The sequence below is a fragment of the Ovis aries genome, chromosome 22 (genome assembly GCF_016772045.2).
Source record: "Ovis aries strain OAR_USU_Benz2616 breed Rambouillet chromosome 22, ARS-UI_Ramb_v3.0, whole genome shotgun sequence".
In the NCBI taxonomy this organism is placed as follows: Eukaryota; Metazoa; Chordata; class Mammalia; order Artiodactyla; family Bovidae; genus Ovis; species Ovis aries.
In genome coordinates this window covers 43,854,719-43,869,972 of record NC_056075.1, presented here as the reverse complement: position 1 = coordinate 43,869,972, position 15,254 = coordinate 43,854,719, and the positions used below count along the sequence as shown (strand labels likewise).

Genomic DNA, 15,254 nt, shown 5'->3' with positions numbered 1-15,254 from the left:
TTGAACTTGATGATGTTCCTTTATATTCTAGATTGTTGAGAGTTTTTAATCTTAATGGAGAGTGTACTTGATCTTTTGTCTTTGATATTCATTGATGTGATCAGATGATTTTTCTTCTTGATTTTGTCTGAATTGAATTGATTGATTTTGGTGGAGGCTCCTCAGTTTTTTTTAAATTGACAATTTTATTGAGATAATTTTAGTGGTTGATTGATTTTAAAACAAACTTCCATTCCTGAAGTAAACCATGTTTGGTCATGGTGTATTATCCTTTCATATAATGTTGGATTTGATTTGGTAGTATTTTACTTAGGAATTATATAGTGTCCTGTTCGTCACTCAGTCATGTCCGACTCTTTGCAACCCCATGGACTGCAGCCCACCAGGCTCCTCTGTACATAGGATTTTCCAGGCAAGGATACCGGAGTGGTTTGCCATTTCCTTCTCCAGCAGATCTTCCCGAGCTAGGGATTGAACCCAGATCTCTTGCACTGCAGGAAGATTGTATATAGCTTTATAAGAGAGATTAACCAGTAATTTTTCTTATTTGGAATTTTAATGTAAGGTTTTTTTTTAATCAAGGTTATGCTCCTCTAAAAAAATGAGATGAGAATTGTCTTTATTTTTTTCAGACGACTTTTGTAAGATTGGCTTTGTTTCTTAGATGTTTGAAAGAATTCATGGTGACATACTGTGGATGCTATCTTGACTAATGTAGCTTTTCAGTGAATCTTAAAGTTGGATAGTGTGATTCTTTCAACTGTATTCTTTTTCAAATGTTGTTTTGTCTGTTCTTGTTCCTTTACATTTCCAAATGAATTTAAGAATTAATTTGTAAACATCTACAAAAGAATCCATGCTGAAAATTTGGTTTAAATTGAGCTGAATCTATTATTTGAGGAGACTCGACATCTTGGAGAAGGAAATGGCAACCCACTCCAGTATTCTTGCCTGGAGAATTCCATGCACAGGGTAGCCTGGTGGGCTACAGTCCATGGGGTTGCAAAGAGTTGGACACAACTGACCAACTAACACACACGACACCCTTATTATCTTGAGTCTTCCAATTCATGAACATGGTATGTCTTTTCATTTATTAGATCTTCCTTGATTTCTTTAATCAGCATTGTTTAGTTTTCAGCATACAGATCTGTACATATTTTTTAGACTTATACCTGTGTATTTGTGTGTGTTTGTGTGTGTGTGGAGTATTTAAAATGGTATTGGTTTTTGAAATTCAGTTTCCAGTTGTTTATTGCTAGAAATATGATTGATTTTTGTTTGTTTCCCTTGTGTCCTTTAATCTTGCATTTTATTGGTTCTAGAAGTTTTTTGGTGGATTTTCTGAGATTTTCTATATAGACAGTCATGTTAATTTTGAATAGGGTAAGTTTATTTCATTCTTTGCAATGTGTATGCCTTCTTTTTTTCCTGCCTGCTGACACTACATAGGTCTTCCAGTACACATATAGCCTAAGACTGGTGATGGTGCATTTCTGCCTTGTTCCCATCCTAGGTGGAATGTCTTCTGTTTTCCACCATTAAGTATGTATGTTAGCTGCAGGGTCTTATTAGATACATACTCTTTATCATATTGAAGAAGTTCCTTTGTGTTTCTAGGATGACTGTTGAATTTTGTAAAAAAAAGTAGAATGAAATAATTTTTCTGCATCAATGAATATAATCACGAGGTTTATTTTTTCTTTAGACTATTAATACAGTGGATTGTATTGACTTTCATATATTGAACCAGTGCTGAACTTGTGCAGTATGCTTCATTTGGTCATAATATATAATTCTGTTTCTGTGTTGCTAGACTCAGTTTGTTAACATTGTGTTGAGAACTTTTGCGTCTGCATTCTTGAGGGATATTTGTCTGTAGTTTCCCTCCGTCCTGAAGTGCCCTTATCTGGTTTTTGCTTCAGGGTATCCCTGGCCTTATGAAAAGAACAGAACGCATTGTCTTCTTTTTGAATTGTTACCTCCTGCAAAGAGTTGACTCTTGGGAAAAGACTTTGATGTTGGGAGGGATTGGGGGCAGGAGAAGAAGGGGACAACTGAGGATGAGATGGCTGGATGGCATCACTGACTCGATGGATGCGAGTCTGAGTGAACTCTGGGAGTTGGTGATGGACAGGGAGGCCTGGCGTGCTGTGATTCATGGGGTCACAAAGAGTCGGACACGACTGAGCGACTGAACTGAACTGAACTGAAGATACTGTGAAGCACTTGTGTCTCTTCTTGAGTGTTTGGTAGAATTCACAGTTAAACCATTTAACCTGGAGATTGCTTTACTAAAGGTTTAAAGTATGGATTAAATTTAATAGTCACAGTCCTATTTAGGTTATTTTATTTCATTTGAGAGAGTTTGCATGGTTTGCAGTTTTTGAGGAATTAGTCCATTTTGAATTTGTGTGTATAGAGTTCTGCATTGTATTCTCATTATCCTTTTAATATCTGTGGGATATATATTGATAGGGCTTTGTTCATTCCTAATATCAGTTACTCTGTCTTCTCTTTTTTCTGTGATGATGGTGCTAGAAATTCATTTTTTCCTGTCTTTTATAAAACTTGGCTTTTTTTCATTGACCTTGTTTTTATGTTTTCAGTTTCAATGAGTTTTGCTATTAATTTTATTATTCTTTCATTCTTTTTGCTTTCAATTTATTCTTGCTTTTTTCTAGCTTCTTAAAGTAGAAGCTTTACATTTTTGATATTAGATTTTCCTTTTCTGATATAAACATTTAATGATATAAATGCTAAAAGTTTTCCTATAGGCGCTCCTGCACCCTACAGACTTTGATATGCTTTATTTTTCTTTTCTTTTCTTTTTCTGGCTGTGCCATGTGTCTTGTGGGATTTTTGTTCCTTGACCAGGGATTGAACCCAAGCCCCTGGCAATAAAAGCACAGAGTCCCTAACCACTGGACCACCAGGGAATTCTCTAATTTCCTCTTTGATCCATGGGTTATTTAGAACTTTGTTCTTTAATTTCCAGTTGTTGGGGATTTTTCTTTTTGTTCAGTCAGTTAAGTTGCTCAGTCGTGTCCGACTCTTTGCGACCTCATGAATCGCAGCACGCCAGGCCTCCCTGTCCATCACCAACTCCCGGAGTTCACTCAAACTCATGTCCATCGAGTCGGTGATGCCATCCAGCCATCTCATCCTCTGTTGTTCCCTTCTCCTCCTGTCCCCAATCCCTCCCAGCATCAGAGTCTTTTCCAATGAGTCCGCTGTTCACATGAGGTGGCCAAAGTGCTGGAGTTTCAGCTTTAGCATCATTCCTTCCAATGAACACCCAGGACTGATCTCCTTTAGGATGGGCTGGTTGGACCTCCTTGCAGTCCAAGGGACTCTCAAGAGTCTTCTCCAACACCACAGTTCAAAAGCATCAATTCTTTGGCGCTCAGCTTTCTTCACAGTCCAACTCTCACATCCATACATGACTACTGGAAAAACCATAGCCTTGACTAGATGGACCTTTGCTGGCAAAGTAATAGCTCTGCTTTTTAATATGTTATCTAGGTTGGTCATCGGATAAGGCAATGGCACCCCACTCCAGTACTCTTGCCTGGAAAATCCCATGGATGGAGGAGCCTGGTGGGCTGCAGTCCATGGGGTTGCTGAGGGTCGGGCACGACTGAGCAACTTCACTTTCACTTTTCACTTTCATGCATTGGAGAAGGAAATGGCAACCCACTCCAGTGTTCTTGCCTGGAGAATCCCAGGGATGGGGGAGTCTGGTGGGCTGCCGTCTATGGGGTCGCACAGAATCAGACACGACCGAAGTGACTTAGCAGCAGCAACAGCGGGTTGGTCATAACTTTGCTTCCAAGGAGTAAGAGTCTTTTAATTTCATGGCTGCAGTCACCATCAGCAGTGATTTTGGAGCCCCCCAAAATAAAGTCTGACACTGTTCCCACTGTTTCCCCATCTATTTCCCATGAACTGATGTGACCAGATGCCATGATCTTCGTTTTCTGAATGTTGAGCTTTAAGCCAACTTTTTCGCTCTCCTCTTTCACTTTCATCAAGAGGCTCTTTAGTTCTTCTTCACTTTCTGCCATAAGGGTGGTGTCATCTGCATATCTGAGGCTATTGATATTTCTCCCAGCAGTCTTGATTCTAGCTTGTGTTTCTTCCAGTCCAGCGTTTCTCATGATGTACTCTGCGTAGAAGTTAAATAAGCAGGGTGACAATATACAGCCTTGACGTACTCCTTTTCCTATTTATTAGATTATGTCAGTGAACATACTTTGTATGATTTAAGTTCTTTTAAATGTGTTTTATTATCCAGGATATAATCCATCTTGGTATATGTTTCATATGCACTTGAAAAAAAAATGTATGTTCTGCTGTTACCTGATATAGTGTGTTGACTAGATTTATGGTGTTTGATGGTGGTGGTATTCAATTCTATACCTTTACTGATTTTCTATTATTTCTATTAATTATAGATATAGTAATGTTGAAGTGTCTGTCTGACCAAACTGGTAAATTTGTCTGTGTTAATTTTTATTTCTGTCATTTTTTGCTACATGTGTTTTCAAACTCTGTTCATAGCATACACACTTAGGATTGTACGTGTGTTTTGATTAATTGACCTGTTTATTACTATATAATGTTCCTCTTTAACATTGGTAGTTTTTACTTTGAATTTTAGTTTTAATGCTAATAATAAAGCTTTTTTCAGCTTAAAAAAAATTGAGATATAATCTGCATACCATAAAATCTACCCCTTTAAAGTGGTTTTCAATATATTCACAAATTTGTGCAACCATCACCACTGTTTTAATTCCTGAAGATTTTCATCACCCCAAGGAGAAGCCCTGTATTCATTATCATTCACTCCTTATTGCCCACTCCTTTTAGTCCTTGGCAACCACTGATCTACATTTTGTCCCTGTGGATTTGTCTGTTCTGGACATTTCGTGTAAATGGAGCCATCAGTCTGTGGTCTTTTGTGTCTGGCTTCTTTCATTTAACATACTATTCTCAAAGTTCATCCATATGGTAGCATGTATCAATACTATATTCCTCTTCTTGCCCAATTAATAGTCTGTTGTATGAATTTACCACATTTTATTTATCTACTTGCCAATTCATGGACACTTAAGTTGCTTCTGTTTTTTTTGGCTATTATGAAAAATGCTGCTGTGAAAATTTGTTTATGTTTTTGTGTGGACATAACGTTTTTATTTCTCCTGGGTATATAACCAGGTCCATATGGTTACTCTATATTTAACCTTTTGAGAAATTGCTTGACTGTTTCCACAGTGGCTATATCTTTATACATTTCCACAAGCACTGTATGTGAGTTCTATTTTTTCCATATTCTCACCAGAACTTTTTAGTATGTGTCCTTTTGATTATAGCCATGCTTGTGGGTGTGAAGTTCAACATTTTTATATTAGTTTTTGCGTGATATATCTTTTCCTATTCTTTCGTCTTAACCAGCCTGTGTCATTATATTTGAAGTGAGTTTCTTGTAGCCAGCATATAGTTGGGTCATTTTTTTAAAAATCTTTTCTGAATTTCTGTCCTTTGACTGGTGTATTTGGAACATTTACATTTAGATTTAGGTCTGCCATTTTTATTATTTTTTTCTGTGTTACCTCTGTTTTTCATTCTTCCTTTCTGCTTTCCTGCTTATTTTGGTTAATTTGACCATTTTTTAGTATTCCATTTTAATTAGATATATCTATATAAATGTCTTTGTATAGTTTCTTTAGTGGTTGCTCTAAGGATTTGACTATATCTCTGGCTTTTTTAGTGGTTGCTGTGGGTCGGGAAGATCCCCTGGGGAAAGAAATGGCAACCCATGCCAGTATTCTTGCCTGGGAAGTCCCATGGACAGAGAAGCCTGGCAGGCTACAGTCCATGGGATTGTGAAAGAGTTAGACACGACTTAGTGACTAAACAATATTTAATGTGTTTGGAGCTTTTTTAGTACAGATTATAATATACATTATTTATACAATCTTCTTAGAATCAATGCTTTACCATTTCAAGTGGAATGTAGAAAACCTTACAACATTTGAGTTTTTTAATCTTCCCTCCTTTATGTTGTAGTTTTCTTAAATATTATCGTTATATATGTTGAAAATCCTGTTGGATAATCTTGTAATTATCCTTTGTATTCTCCTTTCAAAGGAGAATAATAGTTAATAGTAGTTGTTAAGTAAGTAAAGATACTTTTGCAGTTTTTTCTTCATTCCTGATCTTCTGAGTGTGTCTGTTTGTTCTGGAATTAATATTGTTTACTTTCTGTCTAAAGAACTTTCTTCAGGGATGATTTTTAGAGTAGCTTTGCTGGCTAGAAGTTTTCTTAGTGTTCCTTCATCTGAGAATATCATTTCACCTTCATTCTTGAGGGATGTTTTTGCTTAATATAGAATTCTGAATTAATTGTTCTTTCCGCACTTAAAAAATGTTGTGTCACTTTTTTCTGACCTCCGTAGCTTGTTTTTTTTTTTTTTTTTTGACTATTATTAAATTTATTTGGCTGTACTGGGTCTTCGTTGTGGCCCACAGGATCTTTGATCTTCCTTGTGGCGTGCAGGATCTTTCGTTGCTGTGTGTGGGATCTAGTTTCCTGACCAGGGAGATGGAACCCAGGCCTCCTGCATTGGGAGCATGTAGTGTTAGCCACTGGACTACCAGGGAGGTCCCCGAACCTCCACGGTTTTTTATGAAGAATCTGCAGTTGTCTGAATTGTTATGTTGTTGTAAGTAATGCATCATTTTTCTGAATGCTTTCAAGGTTTTTTCCATTCTCTTATAGTTTTTAGCAGTTTAATTATGATGTACCATGGCTTAGATTTCTTTCTGCTTATCCTATTTGGAGTTCACTGAGCTTTTTGAATCTAAGAACTTATGTCTTTTGTTAAATTTGGGATATTTTCAGGCTCTATGTGTTCAAAATTTTTTTCCCCTCAATAACATTCTTTCCTTTTGAGAGTCTGTAACTATCAGTTAGGCCGCTTTGTATTTATTGTCCCACAGGTCCCTGAAGCACTGTTCATTTTTTTCCAATTAGTTTTCTGTCTGTGGATGAGATTTGATAACTAGCATTGATGTGTCTTCAAGTTCATTGACTTTTCTTCTGTTATTTCCATTCTGCTGTTGAGTCCACATTTTGCAGTTGGTTGATAGTCTTTAAGGCTCTTTTAAATTCTCTGTGTATTGTTTGTTTATTTAACTTGGTGATTTATTTATTGTAGAAGGTAGTTTATTAATCCCAATGATTTTCCATGGTGTGGACTTTCTAATTGCATCTTTATAGTACCATTTAAACATATTTTCTGTCCCCTGTGTTTTCTGTAGGTTGGGAGTTAGATCCAGAATAAGGGTCAGCAAACTATATAGTTTGAGTCAAATCTAGGATTCCCTGTTTTTATAAGGATTTCTTGGAATACAGCTATATTCATTTATTTACATATTATCTATAGTTGTTTATGTGCTACAGTAGTAGAGTTGAGTAGGTGTGACAGGGACTGTGTGAGTGGCCAAGCCTCAAGTATTTATGCTCTGTTCCTTTAAAGAAAAGGTTTGTTTACCCCTGATCCACAGATTTTTATCAAATTCAGTTTTTAAACAAGTAAATTTAATAGGTGGTTCTGTAATGTTTGGTTTCCTGTATTTTTGTGATGTTAACAGTCATTGCTCACATTTGGTGCTCTTTTCAGTGATTGCCTGCCTGTCTGATGGAGATGTATACGTGTGTGTGTAACACACGCGGTTTTTGCTGGGTGTGTTATTTTGGGTTGGCGTTTCCTTTCACTGTTTCCTGGCTTTCCTTGTTTGGCTTTTGTCAGCTATCGGTCTTACTGTTAGTCTTCAGAAGGTGATCTGTCGTACTGTATCTCCCACCCCACTCCCTACAGGATTTTGAGATTTTTCTGTTTTCTTTCATGAGATATATTATACTATTTGTATATAATATAAATTATATATTGTGTCAGATATATATGATTCTGTATTATCTTTGTTTTTATCATGCCTTGAGTTTATAGTGCTTCTTGAATCTGTGGCTTCAGATACGTTGTCAGAATTAGGAAATTCTCAGTCATATGTCATTTTCTCTTCTGCCCTATTTTCATTTCCTCCTTTTCTAAGACTATTATATATATTTAGATCTTAACACTCTGTGCCATATCATATCTTTTATTTTCTTTCCTATTGTTAATTTTCCATCCTTCTGTCATTCTGTGCTTAACAGTGGTATTTTCTTCTGACCTTTCTTCCACTTCAGTATTTTTTGTGTTTGTGTCCAGTGTGCCATCAAGCCCACCCTTAAATTTCTTAATTTAATTATTTCATTTAAAAATTTTCTTATTTGTATTGGTTCTTTGTTATAGGTTTCAGTTCTGTTACAGTTCCCGGGATTGTCATTTATTTCAGTGTTTTAAGGATTTGTTTCATTCTTTTTTGTTTTTTGCTTTTGATTGTGGCATGCGGGATCTTAGTTCCCCTACCAGGGCTTCCCCCTGCAGTGGATGTGCAGAGTCTTAACCACTGTACTGATAGGGAAGTTGCATTAAGTATCTGTTTCTGATCATTCTTTTATTTGAGTCTCCTTTGGGCCTTTTCCTAATATAAGTTTTTCCCTCTTAGTCTTTGGTCATTTATTATTCCCTTGAATGTCTGTTTATTTCTCACTGAGTGCCAGAAACTGAATGTGAAAAATGTTGGCGATAGTTTGAGAATGAATGTTCTAGGAACTTAAAATGTCTGTGTATGCTTCTTATACAGTTTAAGGGAAGAGTAAACAAGTGTGGAGAAGCAGGAACTAGTTAGAGTCAATTGACAGAATCATCCTGCATTCTAGGTCTGATAGAGAAGGAAATGAGGGAAACGGGGAGAAAACGAAGCTGTTACACAATGTGGATTGAGATCACTAAAAGGATAGGAGGTTGGCATCAAAGAAGGGATATTAGATTATTTTTTTGATATTAGATCTTAAGACTGAAAATAAAAGTGATCAAAGAGAAAAAAAGTGCTCTGTGGAAAATAATTGTTGGGTTGAGTTTAGACTAGGAATCAGTCACTTAGGGTTGAAAAGTCTAGGTAAGTCTTAAATGACTGGTAAAGAGCAGGAAGAGAATTTCAGGCTACACTTGACTTTGCAACTTCTTTTCTTCTTCAGATTTCCTTTGAAATTGCCTTTAGCCTGAATGGTCTGACAATGTTCAGCACAGTTAGGGCTGAAGACCAGAGGCCATCATGCTTCTGCTCTTAGGCTCCTCACGTTCACACCCTTACATGGGTTAGTGTGGATCGCAGGCTTCGTTTCAAAACTCTTGAGTTCACTGAGCTTTCTTTACCTCTTTGGGGGTATTAATACCTGCCCAGTATACCACAGGTTTTTTGCAAAGGTCTCCTGGAATGTGTGAACTTTTTAAAAAATGAAAAATACTGTACAAATGGAAGGTGGTTAATAATCCCATGGTTGGTGGAGAATTATGTGATTTATAATTGCACTCAAGGAAAAATTTTAAAAGAAAGGACTTATTACATATGTATTTAATTTATTCATGCAACTTAATTGTGTTAAGAAAAATTTATGACAGATTTATGTGTGAATTGGAGCATATCAGCATTGGAAATTAATACTACCTTTTTCTGTTTAGGACAGAAATACACATATATTCTCATTGTCTTTGAGAAAATGAATTTCTTATGAAAAAGAAATAAAATATTATAAAAGCAAATAAATTGTCACATTATATGAATTTAAACTTTTAGTTTCTATTTAGATTCTATAATAAAATTTAAACATGTTATACTATTAGAGGGTATATGTCATTTGATATATTAATGAAACAGTCTGGGTCCTAACAGAACAGTATAACTCATAGGTAAAACAATATTTAAAATTTTAGAAAACTAAAGTATAAAATTATCTGTCTCCAGGCAAAATTTGGTTTCTCTGATGTTACTGGAATTGATTATTCTCCGTCTGCAATACAGCTTTCTCAAAATATTATAGAAAAAGAAGGTTTATCTAACATTAAGTTGAAGGTAACTATTATTTATATTGCTCATTGTTATTTTTATTTATAATAAGTTATAAAGTTTAAATGTTTCTGATGTGTATTAATTTGCTGACATCCTTAAACTCATAAATTAAGGATCAGTCATAAATAATCCAAAATGATAACTTTTTAAAGTAACAGTATTAAAATTTTCAGTCTAGTCAGTTTGGGGAAGTTATTTTCGCCTCTTCCTCTTGTGTTCAAGTATGTTTATTTTGCCTTTCTGTCTCTCTTTTTTTGCAAATACACATGAATAATAGCTAACTTTGGATTAACCAGATCAAAAATTTGTAAATGCATAAAGTGGTATAATGCCCCAAAGATTACTTATTTTGCCCTCTGATCTGTGAGGAGATGATGACACTTGAATTTACATTTTTATCCGGGCTTCTCTGAACTCCAGAATTATAGAAACGCTGCATATTCTATAGTTCCACTTAGATAGCTAATAGCCTATTAATTAGTCCAAAATGAAACTCTTGGTTTCTCCCTTAGCCTTCTCACTCACTCCCATCCCCATCCCACTCTTTCCTTTTTATTCAATAACCAGGAATTCCCTGGTGGTCCAGTGGTTAGGACTTAATGCTCTCCTGGTTCAGTCGCTGATTGGGAAACTAAGATCTCAAAAGCTGTGAGGTGCTGCTGAAAAAATAATCCTAGAAACAATTTTGTTTGTTTTACCTTTAGAATATTTGAGAAAATGTGTCATTTCTTGATATTTCCACTGTTGCCTCCTAGATCCAAGCCACCGTCAGTTGGCCTCTTAGCCTTCCCATTTCCACTCTTGCCACTGTTGTCCATTACCACAGGGCAGCCAGAGTTATTTTATATATATATATATATATATATATATATATATATATAATTAAATTTATTTTTAATTGAAGGATAATTGCTTTACAATATTGTGTTGGCTTCAGCCAGACATCAGCATGAATCAGCCCTAGGTATACATATGTTCATTGCTTCTTGAACCTCCCTCCCACCTCCCTCCCCATCCCACCACTCTAGGTTGTTACAGAGCCCCAGTTCTGAGTTATTTTTTTAAAATGTAAATCAGCCTCCAAGCACTTGCCCATTGCATTTAGAATGGAATCTGAACCCCTACCCAGCCTTACAGAGCCCCTTGGTTTTTACCCCTTTGCTTCTTTATCACCAGCACTCTAGTCATCCTGACTTTCTTTCTGCTCCTGATATGCTTCAGCCTTGTTTTTCTCCAATCTATATTCCTGCTGCTCTCTGCCTAGAATGTTCTTGCCCCAGATCTTAGTTTGTTTGGCTCATTCTCATCATTCTGATCTCTTCTCAAATATCACCTTCTTAAAGAGGTCTTGCCTGACTACTTTTCCAAAACATTTCTCTTCCTAATAACTCACTGTCTTTATTTTTCTCTTCATAGCACTTTATCTGAAATAATTTGGTTATTTATTGTTTGCCTCCTTTTAGAGAATATGAGATATATTCTCATACAGAGATCTTTTGTTTTGTTTGCAGCTATAGTCCCAGGGCCTGAAATGTTCCTACATGTCATAGGTGTCTATGAACTATCTGTTGTATACATGAATACTTTTATACAGGCATTTAGGATAGAAACTTCTCCAGACTTGACTCTTATGAGTGGTAGTCATTATTTTGCCTCAGGTGTAATGATGTGGGATGGGAGTGGGAAAACTATGTTTGAGTGTATGAAAACATACAATACACATTTTAAGATCAAACAATAATGAAGTTTTAGATAATATACCATTTATAATTATTTTGTTTATATAAATAATCAAACTGCTTAATTTTTCAAAGTAGCTTTTCAGAATTAATTTTGTTGGCAAATTATTTTGAATATTTTATGAAGTTGAGGCAGATCACTATTCTAGATGCTTCTGAAGTATCAGTAAGTTATTGAAAATGAATGAGATGAATGATACATGACTTTCAAAATCTGAAATGCATGGTATTTGAAAAGTTAGGTAATTGCAGTTTAAACCATCCTTTAATTTCTTAGGCTTTATACTATTTGTTGTAGTTGCTTTGTAAGCTGCTGAGTCAAGGCAATACAACTTTTGATTTACCATGTTTACTTTAGGTCAGACAACTAGTAATATCAGCTAAAAATCATCACATTTCCAGTGACCTATTTGAATTCCAGATTTTTTTTTGTCGTTTAAAAAAGTATGTCAAATATTCTGCTTTTCAACAGAAATAACTCTTTCATAAACTGGGCTTGTGAGCTCCATTGTGTGCTGGTATTATTAGGCAGTACACCTGGCTTTGATTTGTTTCCAAATTTGTAGAGATTTGGAATGTCCAGGAAACACTGTCAGTCTTGCTTACTAATCTTAGCTTTAATGATCTTGGAATGAAGCACATTAAAGTTAGCTGTAAAGTTGAAAATATGTTTATTATATGTAAAATGCCATTGTAATTAATTGCTCCTTTTATCTATCACTTTTTACAGATTGTTACTTAAATTCAGTAAAGATTGTGTGTGGATTGTTTCACATAGATGTTGATTTTTAATATAGGTAGAAGACTTTTTGAACCCTTCCACAAAGTTGTCTGGATTTCATATTTGTATTGACAAAGGGACTTTTGATGCCATAAGCCTTAATCCTGACAATGCAATTGAGAAGCGGAAACAGTATGTGGAATCTCTCTCCAGAGTGTTGAAAGTGAAAGGCTTTTTTCTAATAACCTCTTGTAATTGGACCAAGGAAGAGTTGCTGGATGAATTCAGTGAAGGTACATGGCTGTGTGCTGTTTACCTGTGTTCTTGCCTCGTGTTGAATGCACTCAAATAGGGTTTTTTCTTGGTGTTACAGTGTTTTACTTTTGTGTTTGTGGGAGTTGCCTGCTTTTCTTCTTTGTTAATAACCATGGCAGTGCTTTTAACTGTTTATTCAAAGAACAAAGAAGTAATATTGGTTGAGATCCAGAGTCCTTTGTAAAATTTTCCAAGAAATTCTGGCAGTTAAGTACTAAAATTTATGAGCCTGTAAAAATTAAGTTCTTTATTTAAGCTGTATAATCTCTTGTTTAGAGAATCAAAACAAAAACAGCACATATATTGTGCTTCTGAATTCAGTGCACTGATATACCAGTAATTAGTAATAATGGTAATAATGCAGATGGTATTAGTGCTTTTTAAAGTCTTATATGGTGAGAGTTTTAATTCTGTGGATACTAGTGCTCATTTAGGTGTTTAGGATTTATCTTCTTGTTTCAGTGTATATTCTTTTTTTTTGACATTGCATAGAAGCAAAACATAGGAATTTAGAAGAATTACTGCGTATTAATTCTTGAGGAAATCTCTACTTTTTTGCAAGATTTTGGTGCCAAGACAGGAATGTTTTTTTTTTCCCCCTCCCAATTAGCAAAGTATAATTAGTACTGTATCTACTAAATGGGAATCTTGTGAGAATCTTTAATCCATACGCAAGTACTTTGAGCTTTGGCAGACTGTTCCTTGCATGGTTGAAGGATTATTTCACCTGTCACTTACTCATGCAGTACACAGGCCTTTCTGGAAAGTACCTTGAGACTCTATAGCTAGATGTTTGCTTGGTTTTTCCTTACACTCCATTTCAGGTTAGTGTTAAGGGTTTTTTTTTAAGGAATGGGAAGAATTTTCAGGATGGAGTATTAATAAGTGACATGGTACTAAATTTGTGGTTCAGTTTTGAACTTCAGTTGTCGCAAGCTAACCGGAAATGGGTCTATAACTATGTTGCATGTGCTTCATCTCAGAGTTTGTTTTCCGTTTGGTAGCGAGGGAATAGGCAGTAGGAGGGAGAACGTGGAACACACGTCCTTCTGTGTGCACTCGATGGCTGGGCAGGTTATATAATGTAAAACTCGATGTGTTTGAAGCTTGAAATGTGAGCTTGAGGCTTCATTACCGCTGCCTCTGGAAAACAAGAATGATGTGATTTATTGTCTTTTATTTCATGTCATTAATTTTATTATCTTCTATGTTAGATTTGTTTCCTTTAGAACTGTTGAGGCCCTGTACCAATAGTCTTTTTTCCTGAAGCTTGACAGTTTTAATAAATGCTCAGCGTTACACTGTGTAGGGCAAGTTCCTTTCCTGGTTTTTAAATACAGGTGTTCTCTTTTACCCTTGAAACCACCAGACAAAAACATATTTGTCTGTCTTTGATAATGAGGAACAGACTTTAGCCTGGTAAAGAGTGCTTAAAAATCTGTCTTTGAGAACTACTAAGTAAATTGTTTAGCTTATGTTCAGTTTCAGAACTTAATGCGGAATTTAAATAAGTGAAATGTTGCCACAGGAAATGTTAAAGAAATAATTATATACACTGGAAACATTTTTCTTCTCTTAGAAAATGGTTTTGGAGTTAGACATAGGGCACTGCCACGCGTCGCTGCTGAGGGGCTTCTCACTGGGGTTTAAGATTGGCTTCTGTGCTCCCTTTTGCACAGAATCAAGCTTGCTTCGCTAATTTTTTCAGGTTCTCTGCTTCTTTCCTAATTTGAAATGTAAATGTTCGTAAATCTGTTGAAATGAATTTTTCCTTTATAGCCCTATTATATAAATATTTGGTGGTGGTATTTGTTTTGGTTAAGATTGCTTAATCATTTGCCAGACACTGATATTCTAATTTGATGTCCAAGGAACTTGACTTTCTTACAACTAGGGAATTAAAAAAACCTCGGAAACCTGTCTTACAACAAAAGTAACCCAGATTCATTATGAAAAAATTTGAAAATATCAGTAACCCCAACACATAGGTATATAGATTAAAACAATTAAAATTCATTATCTCTGGTATACAACCACTTTTAACACTTTGATGTATTATCTACTGAAATATAACAGCTTAAATTCTATAGTGTTAGTCCAGGAAGTTAAAAGATTAGTTCTGGAAAATTTACACAGACGGCTCCATTTTCTTTTGAAAATTTTTATTATGAAGTATTTGAAACACAGAATTTCAGAAAACAGATAGGGGCGTGTCCACATGTTTCCACCACAGTGGCTCCATTTTTTAGCATTAAAATGTATTATTTAAAAGGCCTGACCTTCTTTGGGAAAGTTTTCTTATGGTTAGTTGTTTTTTTTTACAGTTAGTTATTAATTAGCATTTTAATATCTAGTTATTTATTAAGATTTGGTGAACTTTGGTTAAGAATATGAACTATGAAGAAAAGTATAAAAAAACCAATTAATACAATAGTGTATATCCTTTTAAGCATCTTTTT

The 15,254-nt window shown here is 35.3% G+C and overlaps 1 protein-coding gene across 7 annotated transcripts in view; it reads left to right on the top strand.

Annotated features, from left to right (window-relative positions):
- The window catches only part of EEF1AKMT2 (EEF1A lysine methyltransferase 2), a 40,263-nt gene that overhangs the window by 5,120 nt on the left and 19,889 nt on the right, over positions 1-15,254 (top strand). For all 7 annotated transcript variants that reach the window (XR_003586555.2, XR_003586554.2, XR_009598059.1 and 4 more), the window contains 2 exons: positions 9,916-10,023; positions 12,557-12,773. Coding sequence is in view for 2 of the 7 variants with exons in the window: in XM_015103491.4 (XP_014958977.2) it covers positions 9,916-10,023; positions 12,557-12,773 (325 nt within the window). In the remaining 5 variants the exon portion in view is untranslated. The remainder of the gene's footprint in view (positions 1-9,915; positions 10,024-12,556; positions 12,774-15,254) is intronic.